Consider the following 23,769-nt stretch of genomic DNA (forward strand, 5'->3'; position numbering starts at 1 on the left):
ATGGTTGGTTTGTTTTGATTCACGAAGAGGGAAAAAAGCTGGGGTGGATGTGACAGTTATGGCTGAAGATGTTATTGTTAACTTTCTTAGCTGGTTTGATAATTATATGAGATTTGTCCTTATTAGAATATGTAAGCTGAGGTATTAAGGTATAAAATTTGATGATATTTTTACCTTTTAAATGGTTCCAAAAAAAAAAAAAAGAAGAAGAGGGAGAAAGAGAGACAGGGAGAGAGAGGCGTGACATGGTAAAAGATTTATAATTCTCGAATAAGATTGGTGGATATGTGAGTAATTATTGTACTATTCTTTAATATTTTCTTTTATGTTTCAAAATGAGAACAAAAGAGAGGTATTCATTAACTTGGTCAAAATTTTAAGACACAGCTGAACATGAATAAAAATACTGATTACAGATGTGAAAAGTGCTCAGAGATAATCCATGTTAGTAGGCAAGAAATAGTTAAAGAAAAAGGAATAATCTCATCAAGCTATAGCCAGCTGGGCTGGCTGGAGTGGGTCATGGGGACAGAGTCATGATATGCCAGTGCCAGTCAGGTAGTAATCAGCTAGTGATGATTGTTTGCAGAATAGGATAATTTACTTGAGGTAGATTTCGGTCTAAACAATTCTCTTGCTATCACATTCAAGACAAAATTCCTCCTCACACTGTCATGGAGGAAAGCAAATGCATACAAGCAATTTTGAAGCACATGCACTAGAGGAGAAAGAAACTATTTCTATATTCTATGGTGTAGCCCCTAAAAACAAAAATAAATAGCTAGAGGTAAAAGGAAATACAGCCACAATGTGACACACTTTAAACTCTGAACTTGGAGCAATTGCAGATGGAAAAATTGAGTATAAAATCATCAACCCAGCCTGATTTACAATGTGACCTAGAAGCAAATCAGCAGATCAGCTGCTTGGATTCAATGTGAGAATAGGAAAGGTGGAAGCGGATGCGTCGTCTATCCTCTTCCCAACCTCATTTTCCCTTGCTTTTTTAGGCTCCCATTTCCTCAACCCTCCAACCACTGCCAGTGAGATCAGAGGGGCAATATCTTTTGAGTGGTAGCTCTTATCAGGAAATGGTATTATAGCATATTTTTGTTATCTTATATTTGGACAAACATATTGCAATGTTTCAATCACTGCAAAGTAAGTGGAATGATAAGGCTTTTCAAAGTTCATCTAGCTGATTTCCATAGAATACAAGTTTCATCTATCACATTATTAAAGTTGTTTTTCTCCTTGAGGACATAATATATTTAAATAGCTGAAAACACATCTATTTTATGTAGCTGTTTCTGTATAAGGCAACAGGAAGGACTGATTACACGTAGTAGAAATATATTAATAATATACCCACACATATGTATACACACATACACATACATAGACACATACATATAGATTTTATATTACATTCTAGAGTATCAACTTTCACCTTATCACATTCCTTTTCTTATTATCAGGAAAGGTAGGGTTGTACTAATTGCTTGACTATTGTGGTCAAGAATGGGTATCCAAGCTTCCAGATAAACAGCATCTTTTACCCAGTAATGCAGAAGCTAGGCTAACTAAGCAACTGTAAATATAGAGAGCTCTTTGAATAGCAGGAAAATGTACAGAGGAAGAGGGAAATGATATTAAAATAAGGGAGCTAAGGAAGGATCTTAGGTTGCTGATCCTGACAAATGCTCTGGAATCTGAGACCCTAACCCCAATCTCTGTAGAGGCTTGAACAGACATGACCGAATATAACTTGGCTACATTTTAATCAATGGCCTATGTTGAAAGGTGTCAATCTGAAAATTAATATAAGCAATTTTATTTTTTAAAGAAGGATATTATTAGAAATTATAAGTTTTCTCCACTGGCAATTTCTCTCAAGTAGCTATATCTACTAATAGGAAAAGCCAGATACAAACTCCTGTAGCAGCATTATTTAATAATGCTTGCAGCACAAACCTAGGCACATTTAATGTTCCAATTCCAGCCAAATATAAATGGTTTCTTAGTTCCATCCATTTTTAAGGGTATCTCAGGTCGTAATGAGAATGATCATGTTCCCTTTGCTTTGATTCTCAATGAATCTGCTCTTTGGCCTCTTTACTCACCCATGGAAAAATCAGTCATATAAGAAGCTAAAATTGAGCAAGGAGCATGCTAGAGGTTTAAATTAAGCAGTCTTCTTTTCTTAGGGCCACATTTCTAATGCCTTTTAAGACCAAAATTTTATGTCTCTAGTAGATAATTCCAACAAATCAGATGAAATGTCTTTTTTTTTTTTTTTTTTGGAGATGGAGTCTCTCTCAGTTGCCTAGGCGCTATCTCGGCTCACTGCAAGCTCTGCCTCCCGGGTTCACGCCATTCTCCTGCCTCAGCCTCCCGAGTAGCTGGGACTACAGGCGCCTGCCACCACGCCGGCTAACTTTTTGTATTTTTAGTAGAGACAGGGTTTCACCGTGTTAGCCAGGATGGTCTCGATCTCCTGACCTCGTGATCTGCCCGTCTCGGCCTCCTCAAGTGTTGGGATTACAGGCATGAGCCACCGCACCCGGCCGAAATGTCTTATCTCATAAATGAAAGCAGTTAATTCTAAAGTCTACAATGTGTAAGATATGTGTAAGTGGACTTTGTTCTATATAAATAAGGTGCCACTTTACTATACAACAATAGGGCATGTGTAAATGAGGAGAAACATTTATGACGTATGCCACATTCACCTAATATCTCCAGAATTCTGTCATGATTGGCTGGGTGATGATAAGAAGAAGTGAGGTTACCTCTATTCTCTTACCACAATCTCCCAACCCAAAACCAACATCTTGGAGAAAAGAATTCAAATACAAACTTAAGAGGAAAAAGAAAGCAGGAGAAAAGAGCAGAGAGAGGAGAGAGGGGAAGAAAGAACAGGAGGCCAGTGAAATCAACCTTCAGTATCCTTTCCCTCACTTCTCTGTCAATGTCTTAGTCTCTATTAAACTCTTCCAGCCTCCTTCACAAATATTGCTTGCTGAATTGTGGATTCTGTTCCCTCGGCATTTTAAAAGTGGATTATTACTTATGATTTTATTGTGAGCTATTGAAAAAATAAGGCTTAGAAATTGAAATATGCATTTGAAGGAAATGAGCCAGTTCATATAATGAAAGATAGTTGAACAACATGTGTCCGTGGGATGATAACAGCTTTGAGCTGGCTCCAAGCCCAGCTTTGGCACTTTCTAGCTGAGAGAGCTTAGGGGCAAGTGACTCAATCCCTCTGGGTCTCAGATTCCCTCGTCTATAAAATGGGGGCATGATAATACTGCTTTAAAAGAGTCCTTTTAAGGAGTAATTGAAATGATGTCTGTAAAGCATCTATTGTACTTGCTTATGAACATACCTGACCAGTGTTAGTCCCTGATCTCCATTACTTCCCTTCTCCTTTCCAGCACTTTCTTTTCCTTTACCTTTCCTCCCCTTTCTACCCCTTTCCTGTCCTTCACTACAGCAAGGAAAACAGCAGTGGGTTCTGTATATGAGACCAGCACACACACGAAGCCCCTGATGTTTGCTTGCATAACACTGTTCAGACTTTATCTGTTGCCCCAGACTCTCTTTGGCTGCACTTGTGGCTTGGGCCCTTGGCTATCAGCACTCGGAGAGTTCTAGACATTGCTGTTATGACTGCTACTGCAGTCTCGATCACTGCTCCTTCATATTCTGTCATCTCTAGCTGTCTCTCCCTCCCTTTGAGTAGGCTCTGGGCTCCAGAACTGCCCTTGTTGGACTCACCATAGCAGGACCCAGGCAAGACCATAGGAGACCCACCTAGGCTCTCACTCCTCACATTGCTTTCAGAATCTGAAGAAGTGTTGTGTTACAAGTCCTGGGCTCTGGCTTCCTCAGTAGCTGCCTGTAACTTCCTGTGAGCATAAACTTTGGCCACACGAAGCAGAAAATAGGATGAAGTGAACACATTCATTCCTCTCCCATCCTTCCTCCAATAGTCCGAATAGCCTATCCAGTGACCTCTCGAGGCCACTTGATTTCTTATGCTCAGTGAAGCAATCTCCTGCTCAATAACGTGTCACCTTGTTTTGTTTGTTTTGCTTTCCCCCATCCTTCCATATCTCACTTCCCTTTCCCCCTTATTCTTGTTTCTCTATGATTGAATCTTCCATTAATGTATTAGCAATTAATCCTTGCATAGCTGGTAGAGTTCAAGGGAACCTGAGCTAAGATACTTGTGAACTACATTTTCCAGGATCTCTTGCCAGCTGTCTTCTGGATGGCTTTGGTAAAATAGGAGCAACTAATGGGAGGCAGAAGAGAAGGAGAAGAGAAAAACCAGGGTGCCCTCACTCTCCCACTTCAGGGATAGCTCAGAGGTAGTAGCTGTGAGGTTTTCTTGGGTCCCTCTAGCTCTGGAGTGGGAGTAGATGCTGCTGTTGGTCACCTTTGAGTTGCCTCAGTGCCACATTTTACTTTTGTAACCATTTTCTTCTATTAAGTGTCCCCTAGTAAACCATCTGACATGGGCTCTTTTTTCCTGACTGGAACCTAAGGTTACACACAACAATAAAAAGTATTATTTTATGCACCTGTGTTTGTGGTATGACCACAACTTTTCTCTTCTTCCATGAGATATTGTAAGATATATTTGTAATTCTAAAAATCAATAACATAAGAAAACTAGATTTTTGACTACTTCAAAGGAAGTGATCATAAGAAAGTTCTGTGGGTTATCAGAAAAGATATCATATTATTACTTTAGCAGTTTAAATGGATTTGATATTTTAAATAACCCTTTCCTAAAGGCTGTATTTCCCAGTTAATACAAGTGTATGTCCTACAATCACCTGGCAAGCTGCCTGTTTCTCTTATATCTTGACAGTGGCTACTGATCTGGCTGTATGCATCCTGGGCCTGGTAGCTGGCAAATTAGTGATGTTAGAATGTGCATAATATTATTTGGTAAATAGGACTCAAATTTCACTTGTTTCCATACCACCCAAGGTGCTTATGAGAAACAAAACAAACATCCCCCCTCACCTCCACTCCAGGTTGGTATTGAGAGCATGCATACTTTCCTTCTGCAGGGTATACAATTTTCTAAAATTGGCCCCCAGGAGCTTTGCATTTATAGTGAATGCTCTGTAATGGCTCAGCAACAACTCCTGGGATCTCCTTCGATAACATGCATGGGCATAGCGCAAACATGATGGCAGAAATACTTCAGTGTTTAGGTGCAGGGACATATGCGGACAGCCTTGCCCCTGAATTGGGGAGAACAAAGGCCTCTCCTCTGGAAGGTGTAAAGGGAGCACATGTGGTATGTGAGCACCCATTCATGGCCACCTGGCAGTCAGAGTAACAGTAAGGAATTGTGAAAGGGAGCTTGAGGACAGCAAATCCTGTCCCCAAGAAATTTGTTTTCTCCTGCCAGGTTTTATTTTTTCCATATAACCTGCAAACTGAACTTTGTAGTTCCAAAAACTGTTTCCCAGTAATTGTCTGCACAATAGACTCAATGCTACACCCACACTGGAGATGCAGCCTGAGCCAACATGTGACATCCTTTGGGTGGCAGAAGTGCATGTGCTCAGGGCTTCTGTCGTCTCCTCACCTTATGACTTCAGTCCACAGATAATCCTGTTTTTTCCCACTATCCAGAAAAGATGATGCAACCAGAGTGCCTTGGTCTGGCATCTCATGATAACAGGCAAGGAGAAATGTGGGGCCTCTGGATTTCAGAGAACATAACTTATATCATCAGCAGCCTCATGTGGAAATATTCCACCTAGACAGGAATCAGCCCATACATACTACTTTTACACATTCTTAGACTACTGAAATACTTCTGCACTGCTTGGAAGCTAGCAGTGTCTCCATGTCTCCTGAATCCCCCATAGGACCCCAGCCATGTAGGACACATTGGCCAAATCTTCCCATGATCCACCAACTCAAAGATTTACCATAGCCACGGCATGAGGCCTCCAGTACTGTGTCACAGCGTGAGAATGGAGTCTATGCTGATGGACTGGTTGTCATAACAACTATTAAATATTTTTAATATAACTTCTGCAGAGAAGGCACAAGATACTTAAAACTAGGATGATTCATCTCAGAAGTTTGTTTCTTCGTCCAAGTGGCTAGAGTGACTGAGAATTTGAGTCCACCAGGATAGCTCTTCTCAGCTGCCAAAAGATGTTACAGGTTGCAGATCCTGCATTTTCTTTAGTCAGTTGAGATAAAGCATGTCCAGCCTCTGTCTAAACTTAGCATTATATGACTAGATTCTTGCCCTGGGGACCCTTCAGTGAACTTATCAGAGCATCTCTCCTACATGGGTGTTTTTGCAGCTCTCAAGCAAAGAATGGTGTGGCGGCATGTCAGCATGGCGGGAGCCAGAGCCTCACGCCTGATCTACCCCAGCTCCAGCTGTGCTGTGAGACATTTACATGACAGCCTGTCTGTGCCTCAAAATGAATCACAGAAAATTAGGGATGGGAAAGACCTATTAGGTCATCTAATCCATACCCTGCCATTCACAATCCCTCCCCTATGCTCCATTTCCTAGTGCATCACCCAGTTTGGTTTTAAATAGCCTGGAATACGGAGAGTGTTGCCTCCATGCTTTCTTCATCAAGAAGCCTCTTTAGCACACCCCACCGAGGATTTGATGCTTGTTTGTTATCATTTTCTATATATACTGATGTCATAGTTACTCACTTGCCCCACCCCACCCTCCAAATAGCTCCTGAAAATAGTTAGAAAGTGGGGATGCTGTCTTGTGTAGAAAAAAATGCCAGTTTCAAAAGAATCAAAGGACTGGGTAGAGAAACGGAAAATGAGAAGCAGTCTGTGTTACCCTATTTCAACTTCTGGTATTTTAGTTATTTGCTTATTTAGCATTGTTCAGCTTCTGCTTTCTTTAACAATAGCTAGAACTATGACTAAGCACTATTATTGGCTTTGGTTTTCACATTTACTTCTGTTTTTGATTTTTAAAATTTGATTACTCATCTGTTTCCTGCCTAGATTGTGTTAAAGATTCCAGCCCATCATTGTGATTCAAGTAAAGACTATACAAATATTCTAAGAGTTTACTCACTCTGTTTCCTAATATTTTGTCTTTTCAGTTCTACCTAAACTCAAGAGCCAAAACCGTAAGCCTGGCACACCCTTTCTGGACAGTCATGTTTTTAAAATTGTCTGTGTTGTTCTTTACTAATGTCCAGGTAGCCAACCTCCTCACAGATACCATGCAAGAATGCATTTGTGGCTTACCTTAATCTGGCCCTTTAAGCAAGGCTCACTGCACACAGACCGCACCACTCCACTCTTGTTCATCTGGATTTTGTAATCATCAATATTCAGCACTCCTTCATGCCAGGTTCCAATGTGCACATAGTCATAGCGATTAGCTTCAGTGTACTGCAGATTCATGATATCATACCTACAAAGAGCACAACATGCATGTCTTATAGAATATAGACATAATGTAGAAAACAAAGAAAGTTGGTAAGTAGATAATAATAGAAACAAGAGAAAGCTAGAATCATCTTACATCAGCTACTGCCAATATTTTAGCTTATTTCTTATGTTTCCTCTGATTATCCCAAATGTGTATATTCCATTCTTCAATCTCTGTGTATCATCCATATTCACTAAAAAATAAATTACTCTTGTACTTTTCTCTCTGCTTATCCTCCAAAAAATAATGCTATGTTTGCTAAGTTGATCATGTCCTTCAAATTATGGTTTATTAAGTTATTCTTTGAATAAGTATCAATAAGAACATTAATTTTTTATTTGATTACTTTAATCCAAATTTCTTTTTCACATTAAGTTGTCATTTTCATTACACTGTATTAAAAGGGGTGAGTTTTACCAAGTCTGGAACCTTTTTAAGGTGCTAATAGAGCAAGAAATCTGAGCAAGGCATCTTTAATTAGTAAGGATGTTGAGGATTTAATGTCTTGTGCACTGACATTTAAACTAATTTCCTCCCTGATTAGGATAAATATTTTTGAAACCAAATAACTGGTATCAGTTATTTCAGTAATTTGAAATGCCGGAACACTACACAATGGCAAAACCTACACTTAGAACTCTTCACTATGGTAATCATTACTATATACATACAGTATATCAAAACATCATGTTATACACCACACACCATATATGTATATGGTATAGGACATTCTCCAATGCAATCTAAAGAACACGAGATCTAACATCAGAATGTACAAGCTGCTCTCTTTTCTAACATTTTAACAGTAGATTATACTACTTAGGAATGCCACTAAACTCTTTAAGCCTCATGTGGTTCTTGTGGGGATTTATTAAGATAGGCATGTAAAAAACTGCTTTATAATCAGGACAAATGCATATGTCCTATGGTCGAAATGCTTATGTTCACCCCCTTCCATTCATATGCTGAAAATCCTAACCCCCAAGGTGATGGTATTAGGAGGAAAGGCCTTCAGGAGGTGATTAGGCCATGAGGACAAAGTTCTCATGAATGAGATTAGTAAAAGCAGCCTTAAAAAGCTTTCTTGCCCCTTCCACCACACAAGGACAAAATTAGAAGGTGCCATTTGTGAACCAGAAAGCAGGTCCTCACTAGACACCAAATCTGTTGGTGCCTTGTTCTTGGACTTTCCAGCCCCCAGGACTGTGAGCAATAAATTTCTGTTATTTATGAACCATACAGTTTATGATATTTTGCTATAGCATCTCAAATGAAGGAAGACAATCTATAAGGCAATAGCATGATTTCATTCATATTTCTATACTATTAATGCCCTAAAATACTCTGGTTATTTTCATTTCTATACGAATACTGGAGAACAACTTTGTACTGGCATAACCATTTATATCTCAGTCATGGGAACTCTGGCATTCTTACATCTCCTTTCCATGTTGCTATTCACTCTATAATTAATGCTGCAGTTTCCCCAAGCTGCATGCTTGGTTGCTCCTTACTAGTTCTGCAAAGTGGTATTCTTTTCTGCAGTACCTATGCAAAGTGCTCATCCTCTTGGACTAGAAGATGAGTCATGGCCTCTTGCTCTTTGTGCTTGACTGAAGGAAATGGCAATTAATCAACACATTCTCTTCTTCATCAGCTCTCTTCATCCCTCGCCCCTCTCACATGCCCCTGCCTAATCCTTCCTGCAATTCTTTCTCTCTAAAGTGACTCATGCTCACAATCCCTCTCAGCCTAGCACTCCAGGAGGCTACAGCCAATCAAACTAAGTTGGCATCTGAAATCTATTGGCTGTATCTGGCCTAGTTTTTTTTTTTTTTTTTTTTTTTAATGTAGACAAGGAATGTCGTCGGTTGATTGGGTTTTCTGCCTGTTCTTAATGTGCAAATGCATTCTGTCACCCACAGGGTAGCTAATGGCTTCTCCACATCCAGATTCTTGCAATTTCTACAAATAGTTGTCCCCTAAAAGAAAAGGTATTTTGGGAAAGTAAAGAAAGCTCTCCTTTGCCAGGTAAACAAAACGAGCTTAGAATGAGAAGAGAGAATGGTACACCCAGAGCACATTATTCATCTCTTTGCTGTGTTGACTTTTGACTAATAGAGAGTTATTATCCCCCAGTTGCTAGACATACCAGAAAGTTCTTCAGAGTATCTTTCTGAGTGATATCCAAGTGAGAATTAACCGTGAGCTGATGGCTCACACTCATCCTGTTGATCAATGACACTAATCTACACCTCTGATATCTTTCCATTTTAGATTCATTAGAGCTATAGAAACTGTTGTGCTGTTGTGAGTGCTTGATGTGAGTAATTTCCATTTTCATTTCCAGGAATTTTTGTGTTTTATTTCAGATTACATTATTACAGCTTCTCACATACTCACAAAGAAGGCTTTGCTGCAATGCTGGCTCTAGAATGTATTTTTCCTTTAAATCAGTTTCCAAAGACTTTTATTTTAGCTTCCTCATTTGCTTTTTCATAAGAGAAATCAGTTCACACTTCATTAGCATTTAGAAACAAAAAAAAATTCACAATATTTTGGTATAAAACACATTTTTTAAAAAGACCCAAAAGCTGGGGAAAAAAAACTATTGAAAAATATCCAGTGAAAAATACTGACTTCATTTTAAAAAGCTTTCCTCATACTGTGTGTATTACTGAACACTGCCCTTTTCCTTTGACCCCAGGGTTCCTTCTAGGCATGTTGGTTTTTATTCTGGAATTTTTTATGCTATAAATTACATATTTACAACATCTTCTCAATGCATTCAGTTTACATTGTGTGATGATTAACTGAAATAATTACAAGAGGGACCAAAAGCATGAACGATGGTATGACAGGAGGAGGGAGTACAGGGAGATTTTCGAAACAGAAATTGAAAATGGATTATGCCAACCAATTGCAAGCAGAAGGATATGATCCCTAAGAAGAGACCCAGGGGAAAGCTTAAGTAATATTTGAATATTTAATTAAAGATAGAGAAGAAACAAGCTAAAATTATGCACCTATATTTTAGATAACTTGTAAAGAGAGAGAAGAGGAGTAAACTTGAATATATGAAGTGTCAAAAATGCCTCTGGCCTTGTGCTAGGCACATTGTATGTTATCTTTGGGAATCATGAAGGAAGGTTTACATTCTAATTCTGACCCCTTATTGAGCCTAGGGTCCAGTGGGACACAGGATGAAAGAGAGTTTACAGAGGCAGGTAGTCAATGTTCTGAACCTCAGACTCACTTGTTGCTCCTGGTACCATTTCCTCAAAGCTTTTCACATGCCCAGTTCCTGAATCATTCCATCTACCTCACTTGCATTCCAGTCAAAACCTGCTCCCATCTAACTAGCAGCTTGGAAGAAATCTGATAAATTGATCATTTTAATTGCTGACAGTGACTGATATCATTTATCCTTCCTAGAGCTGTCAAATTTTAACAGGGAGAATCCAGTTAGCTCTCACAAGGTGCTCACTAAGTGCAGGACTTCAAGCTGACATAAAGAGATACATGGAGACTTACTTAGGGCCAAAGAGTCCCTTACAGTACTTCTGAAATGACATTAAGAAGGTTGCCAGGCCGGGCAAAGTGGCTCACGCCTGTAATCCCAGCACGTTGGGAGGCCAAGGTGGGTGGATCACTTGAGGTCAGAAGTTCAAGATCAGCCTGGCCAACACAGTGAAACCCCATCTCTACTAAAAATACAAAAAAATTAACCAGGCGTGGTGGTGCACACCTGTAGTCCCAGCTACTTGGGAGGCTGAGGCAGGGGAATCACTTGAACCTGGGGGGCAAAAATTGCGTGAGCCGAGATTGTGCCACTGCACTCCAGCCTGGGCAACAGAGTGAGACTCTTTCTCAAAAACCAAAAAGAAGATTGCCAGCCACGTTGCCTAATTTTAGGATCTGCTAAAAGGCAGTGTGATGTTGCAAAAGATTAGAAGCCCCAGAGTGAGAGCACTTGCCTCCACCGCTTGCAATCTGTGGACATTAGGTGAGTTCCTTAGTTTCTCTGATACCCAGTTTTATTATCTGTAAAAAAAAGACAATGATCCACCTACAGCAATGAAGATTAAATGATTTGATGTTCCACTTGAACACAGCATATGCTTTTCTAAAAAGCTCTAAGTCTGGGACATCGTAGACTGACAGGTGACAGGGCCTATAAGACCCTGGGCTTGCTGAGTGGTAGCCAAGCTGAGGGCCTTTTTCCGTCCTCCTGAAGGTGTTAATTCTTCTGCCATTCTGATTATGCCTTTTCTAAGAAACTGTGTATGAATGAACACAACTATTCTTGATACTAACAAAATTTCCTACGTACCAATTATGCTTGAGCTAACTGGTAGTATCAAAGCAAGTATTGCAGAGCAGACTGTATGTAAAATGGCTTGGAGAGGATTTTATGTATCTACCTTGGTTTACTTTTCATCTGCTTTTTGTTTGATTAATAAGCCATAGGGACTCAATCCCCAAAACAAAGTTGTTTCCTTTCTTGCTCCAAGAGATATGTTAGCACAAACATAAGTTAGCCTGAGGAGAAGGGACACATATGCAGGACTTAGTTCTCTTTGCATATTGAGCTCTTTAACCAGGTGTAATATTCAAAATATTTCATAACCAGAATGGTATATAGTCAATCAATCAGAAAGATGCTGGCCTGGTGCTGGCAGGTCTGAGAGGTTTCTGCTGGCCAAGTGTAATTTCTTTAGGTTCCTGGGCTTGCAGGAAGGTCCCAAGCATTCTGGAAAAAGGGTCAAGTGATAGCTAAGTAAGGGGGTGGCACTGGTAGAATACTGGGTATTGGGTGTTGAAAAAGAAGTATTTTAATGTTTTAAAAAGTGGTGTGGTATTTGGTAATTTCATCTGATATTATCCCTGGACCTTTTGCTACCTAGTTATATCTATCCTCATGACACCCAGAAACCATGGAACCAGATGAAGCCACAGTTGCCATCTGTCTGGCACAGGAAGGCTCACAAGGTTACTTAGATTGATTACTGAAAAGATTACCTTCCAGGAGCATCTCCTTTCTCATCAAACCACACCTCCTCTCCAGATACGCCGATGAATGAGGACTTGATGAGGAAGTCCAGGAGCTTGCTGCCATCGATGGGCTTCATGGCATCGCAGAGGCCTACGTGGCCAGGGCAGAGGGCATGGTGCATGTTCTGTAGCCCGTGTGCCATGGCATAGATGGCATTGATGACAAACCCCATCTTACTGTCCTGGACATAGTTTTCTTCTAAGCTTTCATTGCCTGTAACAATAAAAATAGATCACTACCAAGGTCACAATAATAAAGACTAGGCTCCCAGGTTTAATTCTCAAATGCTTTTGGGGGTTCTCAGAGGAAGGGAATGAGCAATGACACTGGCAGAAGCCATGCCCGCCTGTGCAAGCTTTGTACTTGTGGCTAGTTCTGGTGGATTCCACCTGCAAATGGTTTATTCAGTTTTATTCTCTCTATTCAATAATGGTTTTATGAGATATAAAACAAACTTCATAGAGGTGAAAATAAAGGACTTTCGAATATTGTAAAGAAATCCTGAAGGAGTAATGGGAATAACTCTTACTCCTTCTTTGTTCACAGGAACTTATATTAAAAATCTTCCTATATCATGGTACTGGAAAAACATTTTTTGATTCCTTTATGACAATCCACTGTCTACAGGAATTCAGTTTATGCATTCTCTAAACCATGGTATTTTCTTTTGGTGATTCCATTATTTTTTTTTTTCATTTCTAAGGCCACAAAAATCCAGAGTTAGAACTGGTCAGTATGAATCTCTTCTTATATATGGTTGAAGGGGCAGAAATATTTAAATCAGATTTGCTAGTTATTGGAAAGTCAGGTAAAATGTTTCTTCACCGAAGAGTCACACTACACATTAATTTTAACCTTTAGATTTTACCTGTGAATTTCAAAAACCCCACAATCACTTCTACCTATGTCACAGGTGATCAAAAACTCCCTAACTGCCAAGCAGGTTCGCAAGAATGGTATTGTGTTAGATATAAGCTCCATATTGGAAGTCTAGACTTCAGGACTTAGATATGGATGAGAAATTTTGGGACCAACTGGGTTTGTTGAAATAAAGGTAAGAGGTTTGCAAAACAAAATATATATTTTGGAAACATCACTGGCATAATTCAGAGACTTTAGTTGGTTCCTGAAATTTGCTTCTCTCTGCAGTGAGCTTTTCCTCCCTCATTTGACGGATAGTGGGGGGTCGATGTGATGTGTGCTTGAAGTACTAGAAGGTGGGAAAGTCAGCAATTTAGCTGCACATGGGGTTGAGAACAACATGGGGCTCCTCACACTCCCTGCCAGCTGCCCTCTTTGTTCCAACCTAAATAGGTCACTGGACACTAAGGTTCCCAGGCTAAGACTAGCAGAGGAATATTTAGGAAGTTAGACAGTTTGAGTCTTCAGAAGAAACTCTAAAGAGTTTTGACTTTGATATCGAATTTGGGATGAAAATGGACATTTTTAAAGAGTTCTATTTAAAGGCCTATCTATTTAGATGTAGTCAAAAGTTTGAAAAAGGTATACTTACATCTACCCTGAGAGTGATATATAAAATACCCAGGCTAGGTTAAAGGGGAAGAAGATTAGATTTTAATCCATTTTCCAGCTTTGCAAGATAGGACATTGTTAAAAGTGTAATTTGCTAAAGCAATATTTTCTTGATTGAAAGGAAATTTTCCAAGAGGAAATGAGGAGTAAGATAGAGAGGAAGGGCATTTTAAAATCAAACCACACAAAATAAGTATAGAAAGTTACATAAGAAAGAAAGCAAAGATCCTCCTTCCAAAAATTGCAGATTCATTTAAACAGAGTAGCTTATGTCTGTCAGCCAGAACCCATGGCCCTTACTGTTGGTTTTCTTTCTCTCCCTCTCCAACTTACTGGGACCAGAAAAGAGGTAAATTTGTGCCATCTGCCAGACAACTCTTAAACAAGCCCTTATAGGCTCGCCTAGAACCCCAAATGCTAAATATTAAAGCTACTAGAATCATAGAAATTACCAAGAGTTAAAGAAAAAAAAGACAAAAATCGAGTGGCAAAATAACCTTTAAGACAGCAGCCCCTTAAAGTGTCCTGTCAATACTAAAACCATCACCCAAAGTGGCAGTCATTACAGCCAACACCAGGATCAAACTGTAGAAAAATATCAGAATAAACACACAAAGTTATTTACCAAATGAAAAATTATCTGTTAGGGACAAGCCTTATGGACACTGAGTTTGCTCTTCTTGTTTTTGTAACTACTATTTAAGACTTATTTTACATAGATAAAAAATTACATTGGTGCCCCCAGTACAAACTTCTTAAGCCAGTGCCAGTGGCTGTCTAGTGGATACTTCGTTCATCAGCACTGAGACAGGAACTGTTCTTGGATATCTGTGAGATCAATGTTTTCCTTTTGATCCTCATTTAGGGTGATCATATAACTTATGATTTGGGTTGTTTTTTAGAGAGAAAGTTAGTGTTAGCAACAATTATTTTGAGAACACAGGTGTAAACAAGGCTAACCAGGCAAATTATATCATCTCTCTTAAGTCAGGTGCCTTCTAACTGTGTCTTATCTTCTGAGGTTATTATGGGTAAGATTAACGTACAAATATGTATGTATAGACACACGTAAACATATGTACATAGATGTATACATATGTATATACAAACCATAGTCAGTAGAATGTCATTATTTTTTAACTAATTTCACAGTTATGTAATTTTTTAAAGATTTGACAAACATTTATTCATACCTATGATACATCTGGCACTGCTTTTTTCAATGGGGCATTTTTTTTTTGTGACGAAGTCTTGCTCTGTCACCCAGGCTGGAGTGCAGTGGCGCAATCTCGGCTCACTGCAAGCTCCGCCTCCCGGGTTCACGCCATTCTCCTGCCTCAGCCTCTTCGAGTAGCTGGGACTACAGGCGCCTGCCACCACGCCCGGCTAATTTTTTGTATTTTTTAGTAGAGACAGGGTTTCACCGTGGTCTCGATCTCCTGACCTCGTGATCCGCCCGCCTCGGCCTCCCAAAGTGCTGGGATTACAAGCGTGAGCCACCGCGCCTGGCCTCAATGGGGTATTATGTAGACAAAACATACAAGAATACCTGATTACCTGATGTCACAGGACTTAAATTATTGTAAAAGTCTATAGAAAATTTCTAAAAATTAACACAACTAAGAAAATTATGTAATAATTATGATCAAATCAGTGTTATAGAAAAAAATACAAGAGAACGGGAAAGAAAAAGTGGGTATATTGAGACAGTATCATGTCGATTGGTTAGAGTAGACCTCACTAAAAAGAGGAGCATTGAGTGAATAATTGAAGAAGAATAGGGAGTGAATCAGGCAAATATCTGGGAAAGAGCATTTAAAGTAAAGGCAATAGCTTCATATCTACAATAATACTAATAAGGCCGGGCGCAGTGGCTCACGCCTGTAATCCCAGCACTTTGGGAGGCCAAGGCAGGCGGATCATGAGGTCAGGAGATCGAGACCATCCTGACAAACACAGCGAAACCCTGTCTCTACTAAAAAACCAAAAAAAAAAAAAAAAAAAAAGCCGGGCGTGGTGGCGGGCGCCTGTAGTCCCAGCTACTCGGAGAGGCTGAGGCAGGAGAATGGCGTGAACCCGGGAGATGAGCTTGTAGTGAGCCCAGATCGCGCCACTGCATTCCAGCCTGGGCTACAGAATGAGACTCCCTCTCAATAATAATAATAACAATAATAATAATAATAATAATAATAATAATAGCTACCAGTTCTTGAGTGTTTGTTATATACAATAATTAAGAAATGAGCTATAATGCTTACCATAATCCTGCCAACTAAACATTAGTCTCACTGTTTTACAGGTGAGGAAAGCATGTGGTATAACCCAGATCCAAATGCCTCCTCACTCCTTGTTCTTCCTGTCACACTTAGTGGCAATGCAGGGGCAGGTATAGAAATCTACAGAGGAGACGCTTTTCTGGTGACAGAGGACAGGTCATCCTTCAGTGCCCTGGCACCATTGTCAAGCCTGGTTTAGGACTTCTCTCTGGGATCATTCCAGATGTGCACAGCTGTCTCTCTGACTACAAGTACTGGCACCCAATCTACCAACAGCAAATGATGACAAAGAAGCCCATTCTGTCAGTGTCATATAGAGAGCCGGGAGGCTAGATACATGCTTCCGGGGAATATTTGCAATGTAATAGCTCACACCTCTTTCCAAAATAGACACAGAGTTTGTGTGTTTGTGTCCATCTGAAGTGAGTACCTATGCTCTCTTACTCTGCCAGTCCCCTGGCTCTGTTCACCCAGGGGGGTCCTACTGTCAGGAAGAACTCTCTTCAGCTACTACCTCAGTCTCAGCCCTGCTGGCCCCAAGTCTAATAAACTAGCATGTAGGGACATGTGACACAAAGTTGGAAAGTCATGTGGCTTTTACAGGGCCATTTCCTTTACCACAGCAACTGTCCAGATAATGTTGTAAGGATCTATAATTGAGCAAACAAAATCTATTATAGGCTGCCCTGTCCTCTAAAGCTCCTATATTTTCATGGCTAGTGAATAGAGGATTATAAACTAATAACATTGTCACTTGGTGGGAAGGTGAAAACACTTTGGTTTCCTGGGGTTTAGTGCCTTTTCGTAACACTTGTCTCAGAGTTATTAGCGAGAAGAGATTTTATGAATCATTTTCTGTGGTACTTTAACTATTTGGGACCACTAGGATATCATTAAACCATTACTTTTTGTAATATGCTAAATGGAACCAAATAATTGTAGTTGACTGTGTTTATTTACTTTCAAAAGAATACATGCCTAAGTGCTTCACAGTGGGTTATGAAAATAGCTGCCTTGGTTCTAAATAGTAATCGTGTTCTTATTGTGAAAGCTCAAGAAGGACTGTAAACTGCTACCTGAGTGCAGCAGCACACAGGCTCTCCATGGTGGGCACATATCAAAACCAGGTTCCCGATCCAGTGTGTCTTTTGTTTATCAGTTAGTTTTGTTTTTCATTGAAGTATAAATCACATATAGTAAAGTGCAGAAATCTTTATAGGTCAAAAACTTTTTACATATGTACACATTCATGTAACTGCTACCCAGGTCATGGTATGGAGCATTTCTAGAAGAAAGTGTTCATTTATTTAGTTTTCTTAATTGATCCCAGCAATTTTTTTATCTTTCAGTGTGCAGAGTCTATGTGTTTGATTTTTCTGATGCTACTACAATTGGCATATTTTTATTTTTTAATTGTTTGTTGCTAGTATACAGGGATACTGTTGATATTTGCATACTAACTTTGTATCCTGCAAGCTTGCTAAATGTATGTATTAATTCTAATTTTTTATAAATTCGTTTGAATGTTCTATGTGCACTCACAAGTATATTCCTAGGTCTACTTCTTATTCGGATCTAAATTTCAGAAGGAAATACATAGGCTGGCCCACTAAAATCAGGAGTCCTAAGTTCAAGGTCACAGAGTTAGCAAGGACAGATGAGGAATTCATACGCAGGCACTCCCTATTAGGCAGCACTCTGCATGCACGCAGCAGCCCTACCCAACTAGTAGAGCAGTCCCATTACAGACAACAGGACATTTGTTAGCAAAAATTATTAGCTTAATTTTGTTTGTTCTGAGTTGCTAGTAATATTGTGCCATTTTGAATGTTCAGATTAAAAAATATTGAAAGAATGTTTAGCTCCAATAAAGTACCTTTGTTGATGCCTGTTTGATTTCATTAATGCAACCCCATCACTATGCATGTAGGTCCAGTGGTACCTTTTCAAATCTAAATTCTTGGCATTAACTTCAAATTAAAAGAACAAACACCACATTATTCTATCTCCTCATAAAGCAACGAAGCATTCGGGGAAACAACGGTAAACGTGACTCCCCCTGGAGAAAATATTCTTCTGATTTCTCGACATTTGTAGCTCTCCACTGCTTATTTTTGCCTGACAGAATTATATATTCAATACCTAATTTGATACAATCTCAATTCAGATCAAAATAGAAAGGGCTGTAATTATTTTATATTGTTAACATATTGAGCAAAGAAAATGAAATTCATATTCCTTTAAATTGCCTGAGTCTTAGATTTATTGAAGGAAGATTAATCAGGTCATTTTTTAAATAATGACCTCAAAGGGACAAAGTGCCCTCAATTTTGCTTGGAGGCCTGGCTGCTAAAGTTTCTTTATGCTCTTCCAGGGAGAATTTGAGATAAGATTCAGAACTGTCTAGCCTTGCCTGTGCCCAAGTCTAGGACCTGGGAATTGTTTCCTCTGACACTATATTTTACTCTTTCCCTAAAGGGTTATCTCTGCTCACATCATAGAAAAATATAACAAATCCATTATTTTCTATTCAGTTTATTAAAATGTAAATTAACTCCTATGTAGGATAGAAGAAAGAAAAGATCATTTAATCAAGCACATGTTATTATCACTATTATTATTAGTTGAATTTCTATTGCTTAACCCCACCTGGGCTTTACATGTGCAAACTATACTGACACTTTTCTAAATGCATCATTCCAATCTATTGTTAAAACAGAAATTTCTCATGTGCGTGACACATAAACAGCAGGCTCTTTGCAAATTGACAATAATGTATGGTAGATCTTGATTCTCTGAAAATACAACTGCATTTAGCTGATTCATATTTCAAAAAATTATGGTGTATCTGGAAAACAAATAAGGGCAATCACAAGGGTGTTAAAGTGATGCCGAGGATCAGTCAGTAACAGTTGAATTGTGGGGCTCTTTGTTTCTTTAAGAGAGAAAACAAGGGCTGCTTGCTGTGTGCCTTTGTTGTTATTATTGACCTGGCTCAAAACAGTGTTGTGGAGTAATAAACCACTCCCCCTGAAGTAACTAATCTTTGCAGGTCTGCAGTAGGCATTTGGCAAGCAATCATAGAGACAGAGTATGCTACAGAGAGCTGACTGCTTTAGCCAGTGTGGGAAGTTAGACTGTTGTAAGAATCCATCAGAACCAATTCCTTACTCAACAACCTGCTGGGTCAGAATCCTTGCCAAGCCTATTCCTCTTGGCCTCTCCCACACTCTAAGAAGGCAGATCTATGCTCATAGCACCACCTCTATTTATTTATGGGCGATAGGAAGGATGCTTTCCTTTAGATATGTAAGAAAGCTTCAAAGTTTATGCTATTATGGTCCTCTTCGAATCCCAAGCAATGGTATGTCCTTTCTGAGTATCTCTATTTTCATGCTGCAGTGATTTAGGCTGAGCCAATAACACAAAGGGAAAATACAGAGTGAAATACAAGAGCTATTGTAAAAGCTCTACTTATTTCTGACCTGTTTTATTAGGATCTAACATAACATCTTCTGGTAACCAATATAAGGTCTTGCTTATTACAAAACAAAACCATAAATGTTATATGGCATTAACATTGTAAATCCACTTTTATGACTGACTCCTGATGAATGCAACAAAATATCTATAACTTGACAAAATATTGCACTTAAAAAGTCTATTTTAGGACATATTAAAGAGTATCCTTCAGCTGTTTTCCTAGGATTAATATGCCAAGTAGATGAAATGGAAGCAAGGAACAGAAGCCTGCCATGTTCTGAACAGACTTTGTGATTTAAACATAGGCCATAAGGTTTACTACCATATCAGCAACACATGGGAATAAGATATACTGTGGATTTTGGCTGGGCTTGGTGGCTTATGCCTGTAATCCCAGTACTTTGGGAGGCCGAGGCGGGTGGATCACCTGAGGTCAAGAGTTTGAGACCAGCCTGACCAACAAGGAGAAACTCTGTCTCTAATAAAAATACAAAATTTGTCAAGCATATTTGGGCATGCCTGTAATCCCAGCTACTAGGGAGGCTGAGGCAGGAGAATCGCTTGAACCTGGGACGTGGAGGCTGCAGTGAGCCGAGATCATGCCATTGCACTCGAGCCTGGGCAACAAGAGTGAAACTCCGTCTCAAAAAAAAAAAAAAAAAGAAAAGAAAAGAAAAAAGAAAAAGATATACTGTGGATTTTTGTTTAAAGTTCATTTCTTCTGTTAGTTGGTACTTTATGTAGACTTATCAGCCCAGTTAAATAATGACACTCTGTCCCAGTGTTGTAATTGTGAAGATTTCTTTAATGTTGCCTTTTATGTGGTGTCTCCCAATAGCATCTCTTCAAAAAGTCAAATTTAGAATTCCCGAGGGCCTAATAAAAACTAATGGCTAGTGAAAGTTTAATCAGTATCTATCCCAGAATTTAGGAAGATTAATGTTGTCAAGAGCACACAGGCAAGGAGGTCTTAGTAACATCTGTTGATAAAACAAATGCAGGGTCCAGACTTCATGCAAATCTATCTGGATATATCAGCCACTCTGCTCAGGTTGTAAAGGGCATATTTACAGAAACAAGAAGGACAAATACAGATTCTACAATAAGAAGGATCACCTTGAGAGGTCACAGTCTGAGCAAGATCTATTAAAATGACACTCAGGAATGAAATATAAGCACTGCACTATAGATAGTAAAGTTGTCTCTCGTGGGGTATGTGTTAATAATTTTCAAATAGCTACACATACGTATACCAAGACTGAACAAATAAATGAATAGCAGGTAGTAGAAGCCAGCATTTTATCATTGTTGGGTTGGGAGGTTACAAACAAGCAAAAGGAGAAAGCTAGAATAAACCATGTGGTACAAGGAAAGGGTTGTTGGAAACATCAGCATGAATTTAAATTTAGTTTGGTACATAAACTGATAAACTTATACAGAAATGATTACAGATACATGTTTACATGTGGTCTGGCATACATATATACCTAGTTATTTTCACTGAATCAACAACACTCCTATAGCAGTAAGCACACCCAATGCCCAGATCTTGGTTTCTAATACAATTCGTCAATAAAACGGATCAGGACTTTTCGGAGAAAAAAAATCATGTGTAGTGCAGGTGAAGGAAATATACCAGATGAGCCTACAGCGCTTTGTAGTGCCAGAAAGTAAAGAAGTGCTCAAAAAACAAAACAATGGAGGCCGGGCGTGGTGGCTCACACCTGTAATTCCAGCACTTTGGGAGGCTGAGGTGGGCAGATCACTTGAGGTCAGGAGTTTGAGACCAGTCTGGCCAACATGGTGAAACTCTGTCTCTACTAAAATTACAGAAATTGCTTGAATCCGGGAGGCAGGCAGAGGATGCAGTGAGCAGAGATTGTGCCACTGCATTCCAGCCTGGGCAACAGAGAAAGACTCCATCTCAAAATAATAATAATAATAATAATAATAATAATAATAATAATAATAATAATAACAATAAATAAAAACAACAACAATAACAATAGACTTCCAACCATCAGAGACAGAAAAAATTGAGTAACAAAATAAAAAGGATGATAGTGGATTATAATCCAGGGCACAAAATAAATACCCATGCTGATATAAATAAATGATTAAGTGAAAAACAAATGAGAGAGAAGAGACAAATCTATACAGGAGAATTTCAAATAATTTATGTAGATACTCTGTTCTCAACAAGGTGAAACATAACTCCCCATTCTTTAAGTGTGTCATACACTGAGTGAGTAGCTTTCAAAGAGCATAGCATTTTTTTTTAAAAAGCCATAAAAAGTAAGTTTATGGTAAGTCCGGTAAACATGACCTTAGCCGAGTGATCAATGTTAATATCATCACTGATAAATTGATCATATATACTTGAGAATGTCGCTTTATCTTTTGGCCTTCCTCTCCCTAATCCCAACTGAGCTATGAGAAATAAGTTAGCCAAAGTCAAACTTAGGGACATTCTACAAAATACCTGACCAGTACCTCTACAAACTGTCAAAGATGTCAAAAACAAGGAAAGGCTGAGGACTGTCACAGCCCAGGGAAGCCTAAGGAAACAAGGAAAATAAATGAAATGTGATATCCTGGATAGAATTCTGGGACAGAAAAAGGAAAAAAAAAGATGAAATCTGAAAAAAATAGAGTTTAGTTAATAATAATGCATTAATGTTGGTTCATTAACTATGACAAATGTTATGTAGCAATATAAGATATTAATAATAGGGAAAGCTAGGTGTGGGATATACAAGAACTCTGTGCTATCTTTGCAACTTTTCTTCAACAGTATTCTAAAATGCAAACTTTAGTTTTAAAAAAAAGTCCAAGAACTAGTCTAACATCTGACCCAGTGTCAGGAAATTAGTGATAATGCAATTAAATGTTTGCTCTGTGATAGGAGCTCCGTTAGGTGCTTTACGTGTGCCGTTCTATTCATCTCAGAAGGACTTATGAAACAGGTGATAGGACCAACCTCAACGTATTGATGAACAATCTAAAGACTAGTGGGTCAAACAACTTGTCTAAGATCACACAGCTGGATGTGGATGTGGCGGTCACTAGATTAACACCCAGCCTGCCTGACTCTGCAACTCTCACTCTTAAGTACGAGGTACTTCGGTCTCTTGGTTAGTGACTATCCAGGAGTAACAATACACTCAGCAAGCTAATGGGAAGATGTGATATTTGTCACAATATTAACAAATGTTTGTGTGTGCAAAATAAAATTTGTCCCTGATTGCAGGCAATACATAATCTATAAAGAGACCTTCCACAACATTTTATCACATGTAATGTTGCCGTGATTTATTTCACACGAATGACGTTAATGTAGAGACGGAATTTTTGCATAGCTCTTTATATAGATGCATTGTTTATCACTGCATAGAGAAGGTTAAAAATCAACAGGCAAAACTAATTTGGAAAGACGCTCACCACTAAAAGTCAGTATTAAAGATTCTACAACCCTCAGACCAACACAGCCACAATAAACTATTAACTGATTCCCTAAGGTTTTGTCTGAGTTCCCAGACTGTTACATGGTCATTTCTTCTGAACATAATCGTTGTTCATGCACTTAAAAAGCTTCAAGTGCACTTTCTCTTCTAGGGGTAAATACACAAAAAAGGTTAACTTAAGACTCTAATTAAATGAGTGGCCCTTGAGGCAGGCATACAGTCATGGTTGTTAATATTAGTTTAGAGCCCAAATAATGATAACAAACTTTAAAGAGGCCACAAGGTGCCACAAGGAATTATCTCAGAGAAGCAGTGCCCATGCCTATAAGGCTTCTCGTTAAGGCTGGCTGCACTGTTGGGGTTAGGTCTTTGCAAAGTGACCTTGCACAAGCTTACCAAATCACATTCATCAGAAATGTGATTGAGGAACATATGGAGTTTAGCATCTCTGGGCCAATATTTCTGTTGACTGTGGAACTTTCTTAGTGC

The 23,769-nt window shown here is 39.0% G+C and overlaps 1 protein-coding gene across 5 annotated transcripts in view; it reads right to left on the minus strand.

The window, feature by feature from the left end:
• The window catches only part of LOC116463144 (metabotropic glutamate receptor 1), a 413,105-nt gene that overhangs the window by 71,897 nt on the left and 317,439 nt on the right, over positions 1 to 23,769 (minus strand). For all 5 annotated transcript variants that reach the window (XM_058434471.1, XM_032146109.2, XM_032146110.2 and 2 more), the window contains 2 exons: positions 12,491 to 12,737; positions 7,282 to 7,450 (listed from right to left, as the gene is read on the minus strand). In XM_058434471.1, the coding sequence (XP_058290454.1) occupies positions 7,282 to 7,450; positions 12,491 to 12,737 (416 nt within the window). The remainder of the gene's footprint in view (positions 1 to 7,281; positions 7,451 to 12,490; positions 12,738 to 23,769) is intronic.

This window comes from Hylobates moloch, unplaced genomic scaffold (genome assembly GCF_009828535.3).
Source record: "Hylobates moloch isolate HMO894 unplaced genomic scaffold, HMol_V3 SCAFFOLD_26, whole genome shotgun sequence".
Classification (NCBI taxonomy): Eukaryota; Metazoa; Chordata; class Mammalia; order Primates; family Hylobatidae; genus Hylobates; species Hylobates moloch.